The sequence below is a fragment of the Opisthocomus hoazin genome, chromosome 20 (genome assembly GCF_030867145.1).
Source record: "Opisthocomus hoazin isolate bOpiHoa1 chromosome 20, bOpiHoa1.hap1, whole genome shotgun sequence".
Taxonomy (NCBI): Eukaryota; Metazoa; Chordata; class Aves; order Opisthocomiformes; family Opisthocomidae; genus Opisthocomus; species Opisthocomus hoazin.
The window spans coordinates 6,110,253-6,127,784 of record NC_134433.1 but is presented as its reverse complement, the minus strand read 5'-3'; the positions used below and the strand labels follow the sequence as shown (position 1 = coordinate 6,127,784).

General features: G+C 52.3%; 1 protein-coding gene across 1 annotated transcript in view; it reads left to right on the top strand.

Moving 5' to 3' along the window:
• GALNT17 (polypeptide N-acetylgalactosaminyltransferase 17) overlaps positions 1-17,532 on the top strand; it is a 219,757-nt gene that overhangs the window by 186,036 nt on the left and 16,189 nt on the right. Inside the window, exon 7 of the mRNA XM_075440254.1 lies at positions 15,125-15,310. Coding sequence (XP_075296369.1) covers positions 15,125-15,310 — 186 coding nt within the window. The remainder of the gene's footprint in view (positions 1-15,124; positions 15,311-17,532) is intronic.

Below are 17,532 nucleotides of genomic sequence, written 5' to 3'. Positions count from 1 at the left end.
GAATCGTGGAATACTCCAGGCTGGAGGGGACTGTTGGAGGGCTGTAGCGTAGTGCACTTGTAGCTCAAAGCTGGCGAAGCTTCAAGCTCAGAGCAGCTTTCCCAGGAACTTGCCCGGTCAAGGATAAAGAACAGAGGCCCCAGAGCCTCTCGTGGTCCCAGGGCTGGGTGCTCTTGTTGCGCGTCCTGGCTGTGGGGGCTGAGCACAGGGAAGGCACAGTTTCCTGGTCACAGTAATAGAAATAGTTTGAAATCAAAATTGGTGCAGAACCAGAGCTCGCTGTACAGAGGGACGCTCACAGCCACGCGCCCAGCCTGCTGGCACTGCAGGGCAGAGGGGCTGCGGCTCTCCTACCCCCCCTCTGCTCCCCAGGATACTCCTTGGACTGTGTTTGGTGTACACCTGCAGGGGAGAAATAAGGATTTGGGGATATTTCGGGCTTTTCATAACCACAAACAAAAGCCTAAACGCCGAAGTGGCTGTGTGTCCCTGCGTTTTATCTTTTGCGTAAAGCTCCTGCGTGGACCCGCCAAGCGCAGCCTGACGCGGGACTGATTTACAGCGATGTCGTGTGTGCAGCTTCACCCTCAGCCAGCGGTCAGGGCAGCGGCCAGGAACCGTACCGGCGTGGAGACCCACCTGGCTGTCCCTTCTGGGGAGGGTGCTCACAGGGCCAGCCGGACCCAGCAGCTTGTGCCACCTCTTCCGCAGCGCGGAGGATGCCAAGTCCCCTGGGGACAGCGCAGAGCCGGAGCTTCGCTTGGCTCTCACTGCTGATAATTGCACAGAAGAGGTGAGACTTAACGAGCGCAACAGCCAGCCGGCGTTTGCTGCATGAAAAATAGCAGCTTGGGATGCTCTGCCAAGCGGCGTCCATGCTGTGACCAGACCCCGAGGTGAGCGGAAAGAGATGGAGGAGATGCTTTATGGCTGGGCGCTGGGGAGTGGGGGAGCGTTGAAAGGCGCTCCTCGGGGACGGGGTGCCAGCTCTAACGAGCTAATGGAGTCTGCAGGCAGCGGGGGTAGGATTTCAAACCTGCTTTGATCTCTACCCTGGCAGTTCGGTCCTGTGGATCAAAGGAGCCATTTGCAGCGTGGGTTAGAAGAGGACTCGGAGTGAAGCAGGCTGCTTTCTGGGCAGCCACAAAAGGGCACGTTGCCTACTGTGGCGGTGGGCCACGTGAGCACAACTGATGCCCGTGTTAGGGGTAGTCAGAGGTGGACGTGGCTGTGGGGAAGGATTATTGCTGCTTTTCTGGACATTAATGTCATCTCACATCTCCTAATGGAGCTGCAACCAGAAGTGCTCTTGTCCCAGTGGGTCAGGTCATCCTAGGCAGTGCAATAGTAAATATGTGCTGGGTTTGGTGGAGTTAGGTTTGGGGAGGGCTCACGCGAGCAGCTTTGCCAGCAGATCTGGAGTATTTTTGTAAGGTACCCTGTGATTCTTTAATTATTATAAATAATCCAAACGTGTCAGTTCACTGTAGATAGGGAAAATCGTGAGTTGACCAAGATGCGTTTGCTTTTTCAATGCCACCAACACAAGGCCCTTTGTAACGTGGAGGACATAACACCCAGGCGTGCAGATGTGTCCCCGGCAGCCCTCATCAAGACCATGTGAATCCTTTCTGTAGCTGACACGACGCTATTGCTGTTAGAGACAGGGAGGGCCAACCGTGTCCTGGGCTGCATCAAGAGAAGCGTGGCCAGCAGGTCGAGAGAGGTGATTCTGCCCCTCTACTCTGCTCTGGTGAGACCTCACCTGGAGTCCTGCGTTCAGCTCTGGAGCCCTCAGCACAAGAAGGACATGGAACTGTTGGAGCGGGTCCAAAGGAGGGCTACAAAAATGATCCGAGGGCTGGAGCACCTCTCCTGTGAGGACAGGCTGGGAGAGTTGGGCTTGTTCAGCCTGGAGAAGAGAAGGCTGCGGGGAGACCTGATGGCAGCCTTTCAGTACTTAAAGGGAGCCTACAGGAAAGATGGGGACAATCTTTTTAGCAGAGACAGCAGTGACAGGACGAGGGGTAATGGTTTTAAACTAAAACAGGGTAGGTTTAGGCTGGATGTAAGGAAGAAATTCTTTACAATGAGGGTGGTGAAACACTGGAACGGGTTGCCCAGAGTGGTAGTGGAGGCCCCATCCCTGGAAACATTCAAGACCAGGTTGGACAGGGCTCTGAGCAACCTGATGTAGTTAGTGGTGTCCCTGCTCGCTGCGGGGGGGTTGGACTAGATGACCTCTAGGGGTCCCTTCCAACCCAAAACTTTCTATGATTCTATGACTTCATAGCCAAACAAGGCTTTGATCAAGATTAGATTGTACAGGAGCAGTCTTCATACCATCATTATTAAAAATAGGATTTCAGTTCTGTTTTAAACAGTGCTGTGTATAACAGGAGGAAAAACAAACATTTTGCATCAGACACATTCTTGCTTCCATCTCTTCCGAATTGGTCGCCACTCACTGCGCAGCCTCAGTCGTCTTGGCTGTTGCTTTTGTGCACTTGTTGAAGGGCTGAATTTCTGGCTGCTGCGAGCAAGTTCAAGGCTCTGAAGTCAGTGGCTGCGCACCCAAAGTACGTCTACATCAAGGAAATGCTGTGGTCTTTATTAAACCGACATCTAACGGTGAGTACGAGCCCTGGCAGCTTGCTCTGGAAACTTCTGAACATGAAAGAGAGAGTCCAGATGGACAGCCACCGAGGTAATCCGATGGTCTTGGAGTGTTTCATGGAGAGATCAAGCAGCTGCACCACAGTTACCACCCTAAACACGGCCTCCAAAGACAGGGCTTCCAAATCTAAAACCACAGCTCCAGCTCGGCAGCTGTTCTGTCCTGACAGGCAGTGTTTCGGGAGTTGGCCGGACTTGAAGGAGTGATGTTCAGCAGATGATGGTGCCTACCATGTTGAGATGAGCAGCTGTGAGTAGGTTATTAATCTCAGAGAGCCTTTGCACAATGCTTTACCTGCACACGTACCAGAATTTTAACGTCGTTTTTATAGTGGAGGTTGACGGCTGTCTGTGACAATCAGTTATCAGTGGTTTTGCTGATGATAGCTTCAGAGCCAGAGCAATTGCTCAGGCTTTAAACTTCCGTACTTGCTTTGAGTTGCAAAGTATTCATTATTTCAAAGTATGAGACGGCTCCGCTGAAGAGGGGATTTTAACACTGCCAGAGAAAATAAGCAGATGGCAGAGTGAATGGCAAAAATATGACAGAGCTGCCCGGATCTCTGACCATCTGGTTTGGACCTTAGTTTAACGTTTTAAGCTTGCACACACGAAGTCAGTCTGCAGCAGCCTCGGGGCTGGGAGGGGGAGCGCGCTGGGCAGTGGCACGCGACAGCCCACGGACGAGGATGGCTTCCCTCCGTCAAACGGGCAGACACCTTTCCTCTCTAAAAGAAGGGCCAGACGACAGCTAGCCTCCAAATTTCGCTTGCCCTGCCTGTGCTGCCCGTAGGTCATTGCTGCAGTGACAGTCAGGTGTCTGGGGCAGCGCAAGCATCGCTCTCGGTTTTGGCAGGACCAAGAAAACGGGTTTTGCGCTGGGTCTGGCTCCCGCCATCTCTTCTGGGCAGCAGTGGTGAGCGTTTCAGTTTGCCTAACCCACGATCAACTAAAATACAGCAATAAAACTCAGGACAGAGTGTTTTTCAAAGGCCTGTGAATAGCTGTGGTTCAGACGTGTCCTGCTGGCTTGGAGCTCCCTCTGGCTCGGCGGTGGCCGGGCGGCAGAGCGGGCTGCATGTGCCGGGGACGGGCAGGAGCCTTTGAAGCCCCTCCTAAGAAGATCTAAAACTAAGGTAGAGAGCCGTAGATAGAGCTGACAGTTTGTTTCAACACTGTTGTTGAGAATCCTTTCTGAGCGTAATGAATGAGAAAGACGGTGGCAAAAAAATCAGAGAGCTTAGGGAACATTGTCAGTCTGGGTTTGAGCGCTGATGAGGCGTGAAACGCCTCGTGTGTGTGCATGTCTGTGCGTACTCGCAGCCGTCCCTCTGGAGTTCCGTGTCCAGTTCTGGGCTCCCCAGTTCCAGAAAGATGAGGAGCTACTGGAGAGAGTCCAGCGGAGGGCTACGGGGACGGTGAGGGGACTGGAGCATCTCTCCTACGAGGAGAGGCTGAGGGAGCTGGGCTTGTTCAGCCTGGAGAAGAGAAGGCTGAGAGGGGACCTTAGAAATGGTGGTAAATATCTACAGGGTGGGTGTCAGGAGGACGGGGCCAGACTCTTTCCAGTGGTGCCCAGCGACAGGACAAGGGGCAACGGGCACAAACTGAAGCAGAGGAAGCTCCAGCTGAACCCGAGGAAGAACTTCTTCCCTCTGAGGGTGACGGAGCCCTGGCCCAGGCTGCCCAGGGAGGCTGTGGAGTCTCCTTCTCTGGAGATATTCCAGCCCCGCCTGGACGCGGTGCTGTGCAGCCTGCTGTGGGTGACCCTGCTTGGGCAGGGGGTTGGGCTGGGTGACCCACAGAGGGCCCTGCCAACCCCAACCATGCTGTGATTCTGTAAATCATAGACACACCAACACTGCATACGTTTCCTCCCACTATATTTGCTCTAAACTCATTAGCTGCTCTTTTTGATGAGTTGGTTGAGCAGCTCTCTGCAGAGAGGATAGGCTGAGTCACATTCGGTCGTATCCATCTACAAACATCTATGGAGGAGCTCGGCTTCCTTCCAGCGCCGTCCCCATCAGCGTCTGATGAGAGGAGATTTGTAATTACAGATCACAAAAGCCGCAGTCGCGATGTGCTGGAGTTAAAAGGAGTGGAAGGAGCTCGGTGGAGCCGGGGTGCTGTCAACTCCGGAGCTGCTCCGTCATGTGCCTGCCTCTCTGCATAAATAATTCTGTTTCAGAACTGCCTCTTATGGTTAAAATGATGCACGGCACCTTCCCCCCTCCTCCCGCCCTGCCCCACGTGGAATCGCGTTAGGCCGGAGAACAGTCTGTGGATAATTTTCTCTAAAGGCTTTTTTTGCATGAAAAATAGATTACAATTCTGTTGAACTATTTACGCTATTTTATTTTTACAGCTTTGACAGAAATGGTATTAGGAAAATGAGATCAAGATGCTTTTGGTACATTACTGGCAATAAAAAAAAAAACAAAAAAAAAAAAAAAACGAGCATCTCCAAGTAGTTCAGGGTCAAATGCTGCTGGTAATTTCTGTGCTACGAGTGTATAAAGCCCAGCCTGTTCTCTTCCTTCTGAAAGGGCTCACAGGTATTGTTGATGCTGTTTTTAAGGCACTTGTCTTTTATGAGTCTGTAATAATCTTTGCATTACACTATTACAACATAATCAGGTCCTTGTCACGCTGCCAAGGCTGATCAGATAACGTCAGCGCACTGAGGACTTTTAGTACTAAACTTGTTAGGAGAGATCCAGATTTACGCCACGACAGTTGCAAACCACTTCATCGCGGAACTGGAGCTTTGTGCTGCGCGGGGATGCGGGGCTCGGCCAGGTGGGAGCTGGGGATGCAGGTTTTGGCTCCAGCCAAGGCTGGGAGTTCAGGTGTGGGAGCATTTCTCCAGTTCCAACAAGCATTTGTGAGAGGTGCCTTTAAAAATACTCTGTTCCTCTTTTTTTTTCTTAAAATACAACTTCTGGTAAATGCTAAAATGACAAAGCTACAGTCGCTCTGGTTAAGATATATATCTGCAGGGTGGGTGTCAGGAGGACGGGGCCAGACTCTTTCCAGTGGTGCCCAGCGACAGGACAAGGGGCAATGGGCACAAACTGAAGCAGAGGAAGTTCCGTCTGAACATGAGGAAGAACTTCTTCCCTCTGAGGGTGATGGAGCCCTGGCCCAGGCTGCCCAGGGAGGCTGTGGAGTCCCCTTCTCTGGAGATATTCCAGCCCCGCCTGGCCGCGGTGCTGTGCAGCCTGCTCTGGGTGACCCTGCTTGGGCAGGGGGTTGGGCTGGGTGACCCACAGAGGTCCCTTCCAACCCGTACCATTCTGTGATAGTTTAGTTTTGCAGCAATTAAGATACCAGCCTCGATGCACGCAGTAGCGAAATGCTGCTTTTCAGCAGTGTTCCTGAGCCTGGAGGATGTGGGCACTTGCCTTCACAGCGAGCCCTCCCCGTGCTGTGCTTTGTGATCGGAGTCTGTTAAGTGTGGCTTCCCACCAACCCCCTCTTATGTGTCTTACCCAGTGATAAAGTCAAATCAATACCTATTGTAGCCAGGAATGATGTACTATTTAGAACAGGTTGTGTTGCATTTGTTGGAGAAGCACAGCATAAATTTTTCATTGGAAAAGCCTCCAGTTTGAGCAAACACAATTACGGTGTGTCTGTATCGTTCTCCTTGAACTGTGGCAGCGCAGAGAAATCACTGCTTTGCATTGACGTGAAGCTTGCTTTATTCTAACGTCTCCAATATGTCAAATGTTGAACTATTTATGTTCCTTGCTGAGTTAAGAGGATGAAAACCATTGCTATTACCCGCTGTTGCTGTAGGTTAGGATTTGCAGAGTGAATTTAGGATTTGTGGAGTGAATTGTGCACCTGAGTTCCACTCTTATTTGGTATTTCTAAGTGTCCATTGTAAAAGGAATGAATTTAGTAGTCTCAGCAGGAAAGGTAAGACATTTGGACACTGGACAATCTGGACTTTTCTGTTGTTGGTCTGGCACTGCCTAGACAGAAACCTGTCCAAAGAGGTATCATCTGCGAGGATAAAATGTGAGAGAAGGAATGCCAAAAAAGAAAATGAACTTACTGTTTTATATGTGGTATTGCCCTCTCCTGGCCCTTCCGTTCCCTGCTTAGATGGATGTGATCTGAGATGTTCGGGTTAGGACGTGCTCCATTCAACAATGATATTTTAAGGAAATGGCAGGTGAATACCACACCTGCTCTGGCTGCTTAGCCCCAGTCCTCTCAGAAAGGTTTTCCATGGCCTCATGAGAGAGAAAACAGATCTACAGGTTTAGCAACAAAATTCCTTTTCCCGTTTCAGCTGCAGGATACCGAATACTTCTCTCTCCTTCCTAGAGGTTTCCGAGGTAATTTATTAGTTGTTCGGGATGAAGATGCGTTGAGATTTCCAACAAGAGGAGGGTCTCTGTTGAGTCCCCCATGCAGGCGTTGGCCCTACCCACATGGCATTGCCACCTTCTGAGGCTGACGTCACCGCAGGATTTCTCCCTCCTCGCACTCGGAAAAGTGTCACCATCTGGTTGGTCAGTTGGTTGGTCTTGGCTATAGATCCGACACCGTACCTTTGCTGGATCTAGAGCAAGATGGCCTCCAAGGTGGTGCGTTCACTGCTTTTGTATAAATTCTCATGCCACCAGTCCTCTCTTGATGTGATCTGTGAAAACCCACATATCCAAATTAAACGGCAATCTTCTTCCAGGAGCGCGTGTGACCACCTGCAGGGATCCTGAATGCTGTATGCCACTGCGGTGGAAGTAAAAAGTTCCTGAAGAGAGCTGATTTGCCTTCTTTTTTTTCCCCCTTTGTGTGTGGTTTCTTAACTCACCTTCAAGTAATTCAACTTAACATTTCAATTAACGTTCTTGCTGTGATTTTTACGTGAGGTGGTGGCATTTACAGTAGCCTGAAGGAACACTTCAGTGATGATGTATAGTACAGCATGTGTGCGTGTATATATATATATATATAAAAATATAAGATATTATCCAGCTTGCCAGGTGTGAGTCATGCAGCTTCTGATTGTCGCCCATAAACAGGCATCAGCTGATGGCGTGGAGATGTTCATTCAGCAATATTTGGATTTAGCAGGCTCGCTGTGGTGTGCGTCTCTCACCGCTGCGTTACGAGGACTTGGTGCCAGGGGAATGAAGGTACTACAGCTAGGTTAGACTTGCTGTAAGTACCAAACTGTAAGGCTTCCTAGAGGGAGTAAGGCCACCACACCGCTTTTGCTCTGAGCTGAGGATGCTTAAATAACAGGCAGGTACCGCATTACGTCTCTCTTCGAGAGGGAGTTTAAGTGTAAGGGGTGGTTGCTCCAAGAACGCGGCGTGTTTTCCTCTCCTTGCGCAAGCCGTTGCTGTGGGAATGCTGGACCCCACTGCCTGGGGGCAAGGAGTTTGGTCTGGGCGGCCCTGCCCCACGTTGGCATTGCCAGCTGGCATCTCGTCCCCGCCGTCACTTCGGGCGCGAGGAGTGACGGAGGTTTGGGGGAGCGCCTGCTTCCGCCCGCTCCTGACCCCTTGGCTGCTCTGGCATCTGGGGGACCAGGACGTGGCAGCACAAGCTTGGCCCTGGGGACGTCCCCCTCAGTGTCCTGGGGGGATGGAGCCCGGCCAAAACGGGAGCAGAAAGGACAGAAACAGCTTCGGATACGTAGCTGGAAATGTGTCTCTCAAAGTGTTGTTTCTTCTGACAAAAGGAGAAACTTGGAGAGATACCATCGCTCAGAACTGCACGAGGGAGCGTGTGGAGAAATGATTATTTCTTTGCCTTTTTTGCTGTTCCTCAGTTTTATTATTTAGGTCTTTGTTCTGATACATTCCTTATTATTTTAGCTGCCCTGGGTAATTGTGTTTTTCCCTCAACTTAGGAAGTTACTTTTAAAAGAAAGGGAGGGGGGTGAAGATAAGGCAAAGCTGTTAAATGGGAAATCTATTGCTAATTAAGGCACGATTTTGCTAATCACCTTAGAAATGAAGTTATCAGCTGAAAAAGCCTGGAGTTTGTGTAATGAAAGTTAGGAGCGGGTTTTTCCCCCCCTCCGTTTCCTTCTGTCACAATGCATTCAGAGATTAAAAGTTTACCTCACAGACTCATCTTGGCACCGTTAGACATGATGTCTCTTTGCATTAACTGCAGGCGGGCTGGAGCGGTGCTAGGATAGATTTCAGTCTGAATAGTTCAAATTTGGCAAAGTTATAAGCAACTAAAGTCAGGATCCTTTAATGGGAGCTGTCAGTGCTCATCGTGGATGTCACGCCACGCTCCACAGCTAGAACGCCGCGTCCAGGACCCAAGGTAGGCTCTGTCCCTTCTTATTTGTTTTTATTATTATTGTTTTTAATGATATCCCCGAGATGAGGGGGAAGCACAGCATTATGTAAGGCAGCGACCCAGGGGCAGCGATAGCGGGGTTCTTCGTCTGGAGATGCTGACGGCTGAGAGGAGAAGGTGCTGTGCGGGTCAGGGCACCGTCCTGGCACTCGGTGGGCTGGGGAGGGGCGAGGGACCAGCCCCAGTTTCGCCTCTGATCTTGCAGAAGTCCGTCTCTCTTCTTCTGGTGTCAGCTTTCTTTGTGCAAAAAACAGAATCACAGAATCAATGGTCAGGGTTGGCAGGGCCCTCTGTGGGTCACCCAGCCCAACCCCCTGCCCAAGCAGGGTCACCCAGAGCAGGCTGCACAGCACCGCGTCCAGGCGGGGCTGGAATATCTCCAGAGAAGGAGACTCCACAGCCTCCCTGGGCAGCCTGGGCCAGGGCTCCGTCACCCTCAGAGGGAAGAAGTTCTTCCTCGGGTTCAGCTGGAGCTTCCTCTGCTTCAGTTTGTGCCCGTTGCCCCTTGTCCTGTCGCTGGGCACCACTGGAAAGAGTCTGGCCCCGTCCTCCTGACCCCCACCCTGCAGATATTTAGAGGCATTTCTAAGGTCCCCTCGCAGCCTTCTCTTCTCCAGGCTGAACAAGCCCAGCTCCCTCAGCCTCTCCTCGTAGGAGAGATGCTCCAGTCCCCTCACCATCCTCGCAGCCCTCCATTGGAATCTCTCCAGTAACTTCTCTTTTAGCTTGCCCTGCTCTCTCGCTCGCGTCTGGGAGATTTCGGCACCGCGTCAGCACGACCCCGGCCCTGCGCCAACCCCAGCCCGCAACTTCTCAGCGAGCCCAAATTCCCTTGCGTGGCTTGCAGCCGCGTGAAGGGAAGCGCGATGTACGAGTTCCTCTGCCATCCCAGGGGAAGCAGCCCCTCTGTCAGTATTTTCTGATGAAAATACTCCCCTTAAGAAAATAATTTTCTCTTCTGCTTCCCTGCCAGTGGGCACCGTGGCATAGCAAGGGCTGTTTGCAGAAGGCTGAGGAAGGGAGCGAGGTTTTCTTCATACGTATGCGTTAAGCCTCTGTTTTCAGAGTTGATTTTTTTGCCCGTTCTTTTGCTAGAGCTGCGGCCGTGCCTGCCCCTGTGCGTGTCCTTCGCCGCTCCGTGGGTGCTGGGTGGACTGCGACGCTGGGTACGGGCACCTGTGCCAAGGGAAGGAGCCTGGGGGATCCCTGCTCGGTGGGGTCAGCGGAGAGGGACAGCATGCGGTGGCTCCAGCAGCTCGGGCCTGCTGGAGGGGATGGGGTGGGACAGGGCGGGAGCCCCCCGTGCTCAGCAGTGTCCTCCTGCTTGCACCAAGTGGCATCCAAACGTAGCTTCTGGGTCGCTCTCTCCGAGCAAACCGCACCTGCAGAGCACTAATAGCACTGGCATCTCGAGACCAACCCCAAAATGTGTTTCTAGCCCTGCTCAACTGGGGGACGCGGACCACGTCCCAAGCCCAGTGTGGTATAGGATGGGCTTTCCTCCTGGCTGGTGGATCTCCTCTGGGTCACCCTTTGCTGCCTGGCTGGCTCCTTTGGCGTTAGGCAGATTGCCAGAAGCCCTGCAGAGTAACTGCTGGCTCTGGCAGACAGGAGCGAAGCAAATTGATAGCTGCAGTGTGATTTTGAGGGCAGGGGGATCATGGACAATAATTGTTCTTAACTGTATAATACTTGAAAAATTGTTTCCATGGCTGCTGCAATGAGCTGGTCAAGCCGAACTGGGATTTTCTTGCTGTCTCTAAAGGACCATGGGTACGCTGTGTTTTGTGAGCAGTCTTCCATTCTCCCTGCCTTTCCAGGAGCGCGGTAACCACAGGGGACGTGCATGTCCCCAGGCACTGCCAGGGTGTCCCCTCCCTCGGCGTGCTCGCACTCCTGTCTAACAGGCCTGGTCACCATGCTTTTCCAGGCTGCTCCCAAACGCCGTGGTTCCTCGTGTCCTAGCTTAATGAAGGACCTGTCCTAGGAATGGAGACGTATCGAGTGCTCCACAAGAGCACTGTAAAAACAGCTTTGATTTTGCGACTGGAAGCCTGAAGGCTGGTGGCAGAGGAGATGCTGATGCCTTGGCCGGGAGGTACACGTGGAGAGGCGCCTGGACCTCCCCTGAAGCTCTGCTGCCGTGTTGCATCGTGCCAGATCTGCTCCCCAGTTTGCGTTATCCCCAGTGCAGGCCACTGAGGTGCCGGCCGTTTCACAAACGCTTTTGCACACCCGTGACACCTTTGTGCTTCTGGAGGGTGATTAGGAGGCAAAGCTGGGTCACCCCATCACTGGAGCAAGGTGATGCTGTCTCGTGCTAACCAAAGCTCGCCTCCCGCGTGTGCAAACACTTCTAGAAGCGGATGGCCCATGCGGTTTCAGCTGTACTCGGACATTTCACTACTTGAGACGAAGCGCTGCTTTTCCGTACTGAATTCTTAGGACAGTCACATTTTGCCTGGAATATAATTGCAGGTGTGTTACCCACCAGCTTTCTGAAAAGCACATCAAAGATCTCGGGGTGATGGGTTTGTTTTCCTTTTGTTTCTCTGGGATTTCTTCACTAGAATTTAGTGTTAACCGGTTATTTATAAATCCAAGCATCTTTCTGTATATTTGATTACTCCTGTGTGTAGACTGATGGGGAAGTTACTGAGTCGCCGTCATTTACTGGAGGGGAATGCTGCTATTTTTAATTCTGCGTCTCTGTCCGGGTGGATGAATGGCAAGCTAATAGCCGTGTAGAAATTTGAACGTCAGAAAATAAGGGAGAAACTTGAGACTTGCTTGTCATATTTAACCTGCTGTGTTACATACTCTGTCTTGAGTCTTTCAACATGCCTTTACATGCCATCCATGTGTATTGTATAAAATGAAATGATCTCGATTTCATCCTTTGTAGGAAGCTATATGAAAGACTGTCTTGCTAAATAGACTAAACGTGAATTAATTTGACAATACCTGATTTTTCTGATTGGTTTTAGAGTGCTAGCTCTTGATTACCTATCTGCTACGAGATAATTCTTTGAGGAATTAGCAGGAACAACATCACAGAATCACAGAATCACAGAATGGCAGGGGTTGGCAGGGCCCTCTGTGGGTCACCCAGCCCAACCCCCTGCCCAAGCAGGGTCACCCAGAGCAGGCTGCACAACACCACGTCCAGGCGGGGCTGGAATATCTCCAGAGAAGGAGACTCCCCAGCCTCCCTGGGCAGCCTGGGCCAGGGCTCCGTCACCCTCAGAGGGAAGAAGTTCTTCCTCGTGTTCAGCTGGAGCTTCCTCTGCTTCAGTTTGTGCCCGTTGCCCCTTGTCCTGTCACTGGGCACCACTGGAAAGAGCTTGGCCCCATCCTCCTGACACCCACCCTTCAGATATTTAGAGGCATTTCTAAGGTCCCCTCGCAGCCTTCTCTTCTCCAGGCTGAACAAGCCCAGCTCCCTCAGCCTCTCCTCGTAGGAGAGATGCTCCAGTCCCCTCACCATCCTTGTAGCCCTCCGCTGGACTCTCTCCAGTAGCTCTTCATCTTTCTTGAACATGCTGGACTGATTGTCCTGTTCGTGCTGTGAGTTGCAGTAGGCAGAGTATCTTAAGGGATTTTAGGTTTACTTGCTGTGAACATGAGAAGTCTACTCAGTAGGAACGTCATATATTTGTTAAAGGTCTTTGGGAGGACAAATGGCTGCTCAATAGGGACATAAATGAAGGTTCCCAAAGAACCTTCTGCCCTCAGGGTCCAAGTGCCGCAGCGGTGATGTTGCTGCAGGCTGGGACATCAGGGCATCAGCGAGGCGATGACTTCCAGCCTCGCTGGGAGGATGGAGAGTCTGCTGAGACCTGCTGGTTGCTGTGTCTCACAGCTCGCCTCACGTCGGCACCAACAGAACAAAGCCTGGGGCCTTTCCGAGGGCCGTTCCCTGCTCTGCAGTCGTGGTTATTGCAAGGATAAAGCATCGCGCTGAGCTTGCAGGGCAAAGACACCTCAGTGTTTCGTGGCCTTGGAGATGTCCCCTGGATGGCTGTCCCTGTGCTGGCACCCGTGGACCTGTTCACGTGTGGCTTTGGATGCCAGCAGGAGCAGAAGGTCCTTGCCAGGCCCCGTGGGAGCACGCAGCATCTTCACGGGGCCGGGCTTGGCTCCTCCGTACGCCGCAGGCAGCGGTGCCCCGGGCAGCTGGGCCAGTGCCCATCTGATGGTCCTCCTTGCTCCCGTTGTTACCAGCAGAAATGTTTATCAATGCCTTGTAAAAACAGTTAGATTTTTAAATTTATAATGACAATTTAGGCTTTATTTAGGAGATAGAAGTCTGGCCTTTCCCTGTGTAAGTGCCTTTTTTGAATTAAGTTTTTATTGATCTCTGGAACTGGCTTGTGGATACAGACATAACCAGCGCCCTTTGCGTGATGCCCAACGCTCTTTCTCCCTCAGGTTATTACAGGGTGTGCAGTTCAAGACAGCTTGTTAGATGTTCCAGAAATCCAGGAAAGCTCTGGAAAGCCAGATGAATGATCTAACGAGAGCAGGGAAGTACAATATTGTACCTTTGCTGCTAGAGGCAAGCTTGCTGGAAAATGACATTTTAATGACCTCATGGCTTTTACATTTTCAAAATAATTATTCCGATCTCCAGTCAGGACAAAACCTAACAAACCCCAAAAGTACAGGAACGGGCGGTGCTGGGCATCTTCCAGGCCTGGCCGTTCCTCGCAGCGTTGTGGCTGAACCCAGCAGCGTTGCGAGCGCCCGAGGGCCGAGCTGGATGCTCCCCTTTCACCGTGGCGTTGAGAAACTGAAGAGCTGAGCAGGCGGGGAACACAGGCGGGTTCTGCCAGACTGTTGCCTAGGGAATATTCCTTTAAAAATATTTATCTTTGTCTTTAGAACTGCCTTGTTTGTTGTTAGCTGCCTTGCCAGCACGTGGCCTGCCGCAGAGCTTCGGGCAGACCTGGTGGGCTTTGCTGGCCCGAGGCGAGCGTGGCGGAGGCTGGACGGGAGGGTCGGGCATGCCCCGCGTCTGAGGTCCGCTCTGAGCTCGCTCTGGAGGGGCGAAATCCCATTTAAAGCGTTCAGAAAGGCCAAGCGGCAGAATGGGGGAAAGGTGGGATTTTTTTGCCACGTGTTTATGCAGCAGCTAATAAACTGGGGCTCTGGTTTTACCCCAGGGAAAGGCGTCTCCCCGCTGCCCTGCCCCATGCTCCCGTCCCCCGGGCTCGGGAGGTGCACGTGCCCCGCGTCGGGTGGGCTGATCCCACCACCCCGAGGTGGGACGGGGCGGCTGGCGCTGCCGGAGAGCGGGGTGAGCAGGGTCGGTGAGACTGGGGAAGCGCAGACGGGATGGAAGGTGGCGAGCCTGGAAGAGATCCCAGAAGCGATGGGTGTTACGACAACTGTGCAGAACGATAACGCGGAGCAGACTGCGCAGTAGGTGAAACGGGGATTATTAGGCCTGTGTGGCACATGTGTTTGTAACGATTGCCTGGTGCCTGGTGTCCTGCATACACGTCTTTACGATAAAGAACTTCTTGGTGAAGACAAACAGGAAGGGAAGAACTCAGGTATGGTGAGTCTTTCTGCAAATTCCCTTTCCGTGTGATAAAAAGAAGATCTCAAAAGATTTTGTTCACTTGTAAACTGTGATTTAAGGAAATCTTAAACAGCATGTGAAAGAAAAATAATGAACAAATGTTTTCAAGTGGGAGAAATCTGTCCCTGCCATATGTTTCACTGAGTCATCCCTTCTGCAGGAGGAGATCTTGCAATTGTTTCAGCTATTCCAGTCGCTAATCCTTTTTGTTGAGTAGCAACATCACTGTAAACTCAGCATCCGATCCTACAACACGTTAATACCACGTGCAGGATATCTAAAGTCGGCACGTGTTCTGCTCTGGGCACAGGTGAAATTCCCCCTGTGCATCTCGCCGTTGAGCAAAGACCAAACTGGGCCGTGGGTTTCCACTTACCAGGTAGATGATGTGATGCTGTGTGCGCGCTAGGATGTCATTGAAACCTCAAAACCCACCACTTCTTTCTCTTTGATCGAAGTGTGGACCCTTGGCACCACGGCAGAGCCCCGTGCTGACGGCGTTGTGCGGTTGCCTTGCAGGTGTGGCTGTGCGGCGGCAGCATGGAGGTCCTGCCCTGCTCCAGGGTGGCTCACATCGAGCGCAAGAAGAAGCCCTACAACAACAACATCGGTTTCTACACCAAGCGCAACGCCCTGCGGGTGGCCGAGGTGTGGATGGACGACTACAAATCGCACGTCTACATCGCGTGGAACCTGCCGCTGGAGGTACGGCCACTGCACCCTATCCTAAGTCTTCACTTTAGTGGGTTAAAAAATTGGATTATAGAGCATTTAGTGCCCCTGAGTGAAGGAGAGCCTGAAGAAGAGAAGGCTGAGAGGGGGACCTTAGAAATGCTTATAAATATCTGAAGGGTGGGTGTCAGGAGGATGGGGCCAGACTCTTTCCAGTGGTGCCCAGCGCCAGGACAAGGGGCAACGGGCACAAACTGAAGCAGAGGAAGTTCCAGCTGAACCCAAGGAAGAACTTCTTCCCTCTGAGGGTGACGGAGCCCTGGCCCAGGCTGCCCAGGGAGGCTGTGGAGTCTCCTTCTCTGGAGATATTCCAGCCCCGCCTGGACGCGGTGCTGTGCAGCCTGCTGTGGGTGACCCTGCTTGGGCAGGGGGTTGGACTGGGTGACCCACAGAGGGCCCTGCCAACCCCGCCATGGTGTGATTCTATGAATACTCTCGGTCATGTCCCCAGCTGTGGAAGTCAGCAGAGCTGCCTCAGCTTTGATGGAGATGCAGCAAAACTGCAGACTTTGGAGGAACTCCTACTGTTCACATCAGCCTTTTTATTTTCATTTCTAAAAATTAAACCTGTATTGTAGTGTTTATCTCCCTGCTGAGTGTTTACACAGCGTGAGTTTATGTCATTACACTGCTCCGCAGATGGAGTCTGTCTGTAACGTCGGTTGGCAGCAGATTATTAATATCAGCATCATTAATGCGTGAGGTTTTTTCCTGCGTCTGGGGCAGGTCTGTGTTATGTGCAGCCCAACCTGGGTTTCCCAGCCCGCAGATGCTGTCGCTGCCCAGAGCTCACTGCGGACAGGGGGTGGTCCAGCTGCCTGGGCCGTTTGCTTTCACTGTGCTGGAGAAGCCGAGGCCGTCAGCGCTTAGAAGCCATGTTGAGAGGGGAAGGATTGGAGGTCAGTGGCCCCCAGAAGGAAAGCCCCTCCCAGCAGCACCACATTCAAGTACACCAAAACCACACTCTTTAAACAGCTTTGGTGGTTATATTTACTTCTGCACATAAGCTTTTAGACTTTCTTACATCTGACACGTTATTTTTCATGTAAATCCTGCCTTGCGGCAGCATGGTGCGTCTTTGGAAAACCAGGGGGTCCCGCCAGCAAGACAGGCTGACCGTGCCCAGGGGACACATCCTGCACGTGGACCTCTCTAGGTGATTCCCCACACTTCTGTGTAAAGCTCTGTAAGCTCCAGAAGGACTTTGTGTAGGTCCAAGGCTGCTGCTTGGGCTCTGGTCTCTGTGCAAGTGATGTCTAACCCTGAAGTCCAAAGCATCTCCTGGCTCTCAATGCTGCCTGGAGCGCGCTGGGAGCACCCGCAGCTGGGCCAGTCCCCCCGTCCCCTGCCTCTGGGCCTGCTGGGAGGAGAAGGGGTGGTGGGGAGGGGGAGGCAGCGCTGCTCTCCAGGTGATGGGTGGCACATGGATGCGGGGTGCCCTGCAGAGCCCCCCCCAGCCGCCCCACTTGCAGTGCATCTTGGCACAAGTGCTGGGCTGCGCTGTTGAAGCACGAGGGAAAACCGTGGCCATGAGCGGCCAGACCCCGTGTGAGCAGTTATTTACAGGCACCCTTTTGGTCCTAAAAATAAACACCAACTATTCCTGCCTTGCAGATCACACCCCTCCAAAGAGCTGCTGCGGTCCTGATCCTGCTGCGGCAGCGTCCCTGGCTGGCAGCGCTGTGCTCCGGGGCGTTTTGAAAAACATTAAAACATAAAAACATGAGCTGCTGCTGCTTTCTGAGGAAAGGTTACATCTGGGGAGAGTTACTGGCCTTGAGAGCCACGGTAGTCGCGACTTTGTACTGCGTTAGAGAACAACAGGTACCTGGGAAGGGTCAATGAGCTGCCTGCGCCACCAGCTTGTTGTCCTGGGGGTGCTGGGGAGTCCTGGATTAATCCGTTATTGAGAAACAGATGAACAGAGATGGAAAGAAATGCTGTTTACCCAGCGAGCAGGGCACTGGCTGCGATGGGCGCCGCTCCAAGCGTTCGGCGAGGCACAGAGCTGCCGGCAGGACTGAGTGATTTCAGGTCTCTCTTAAAAATAGGTTGCAAGATCCAAACGCCCATAGGCAGGGATTGTAAATTACTGCAGATTCAGCCCCAGTCCTTAGGCTAATTCCTTTTTAGAGGTGAGGCACCGTGCTTCTGCTCAGGAACAGCTTTGGAGCGCAGCAAAAAGGGATTAAAAT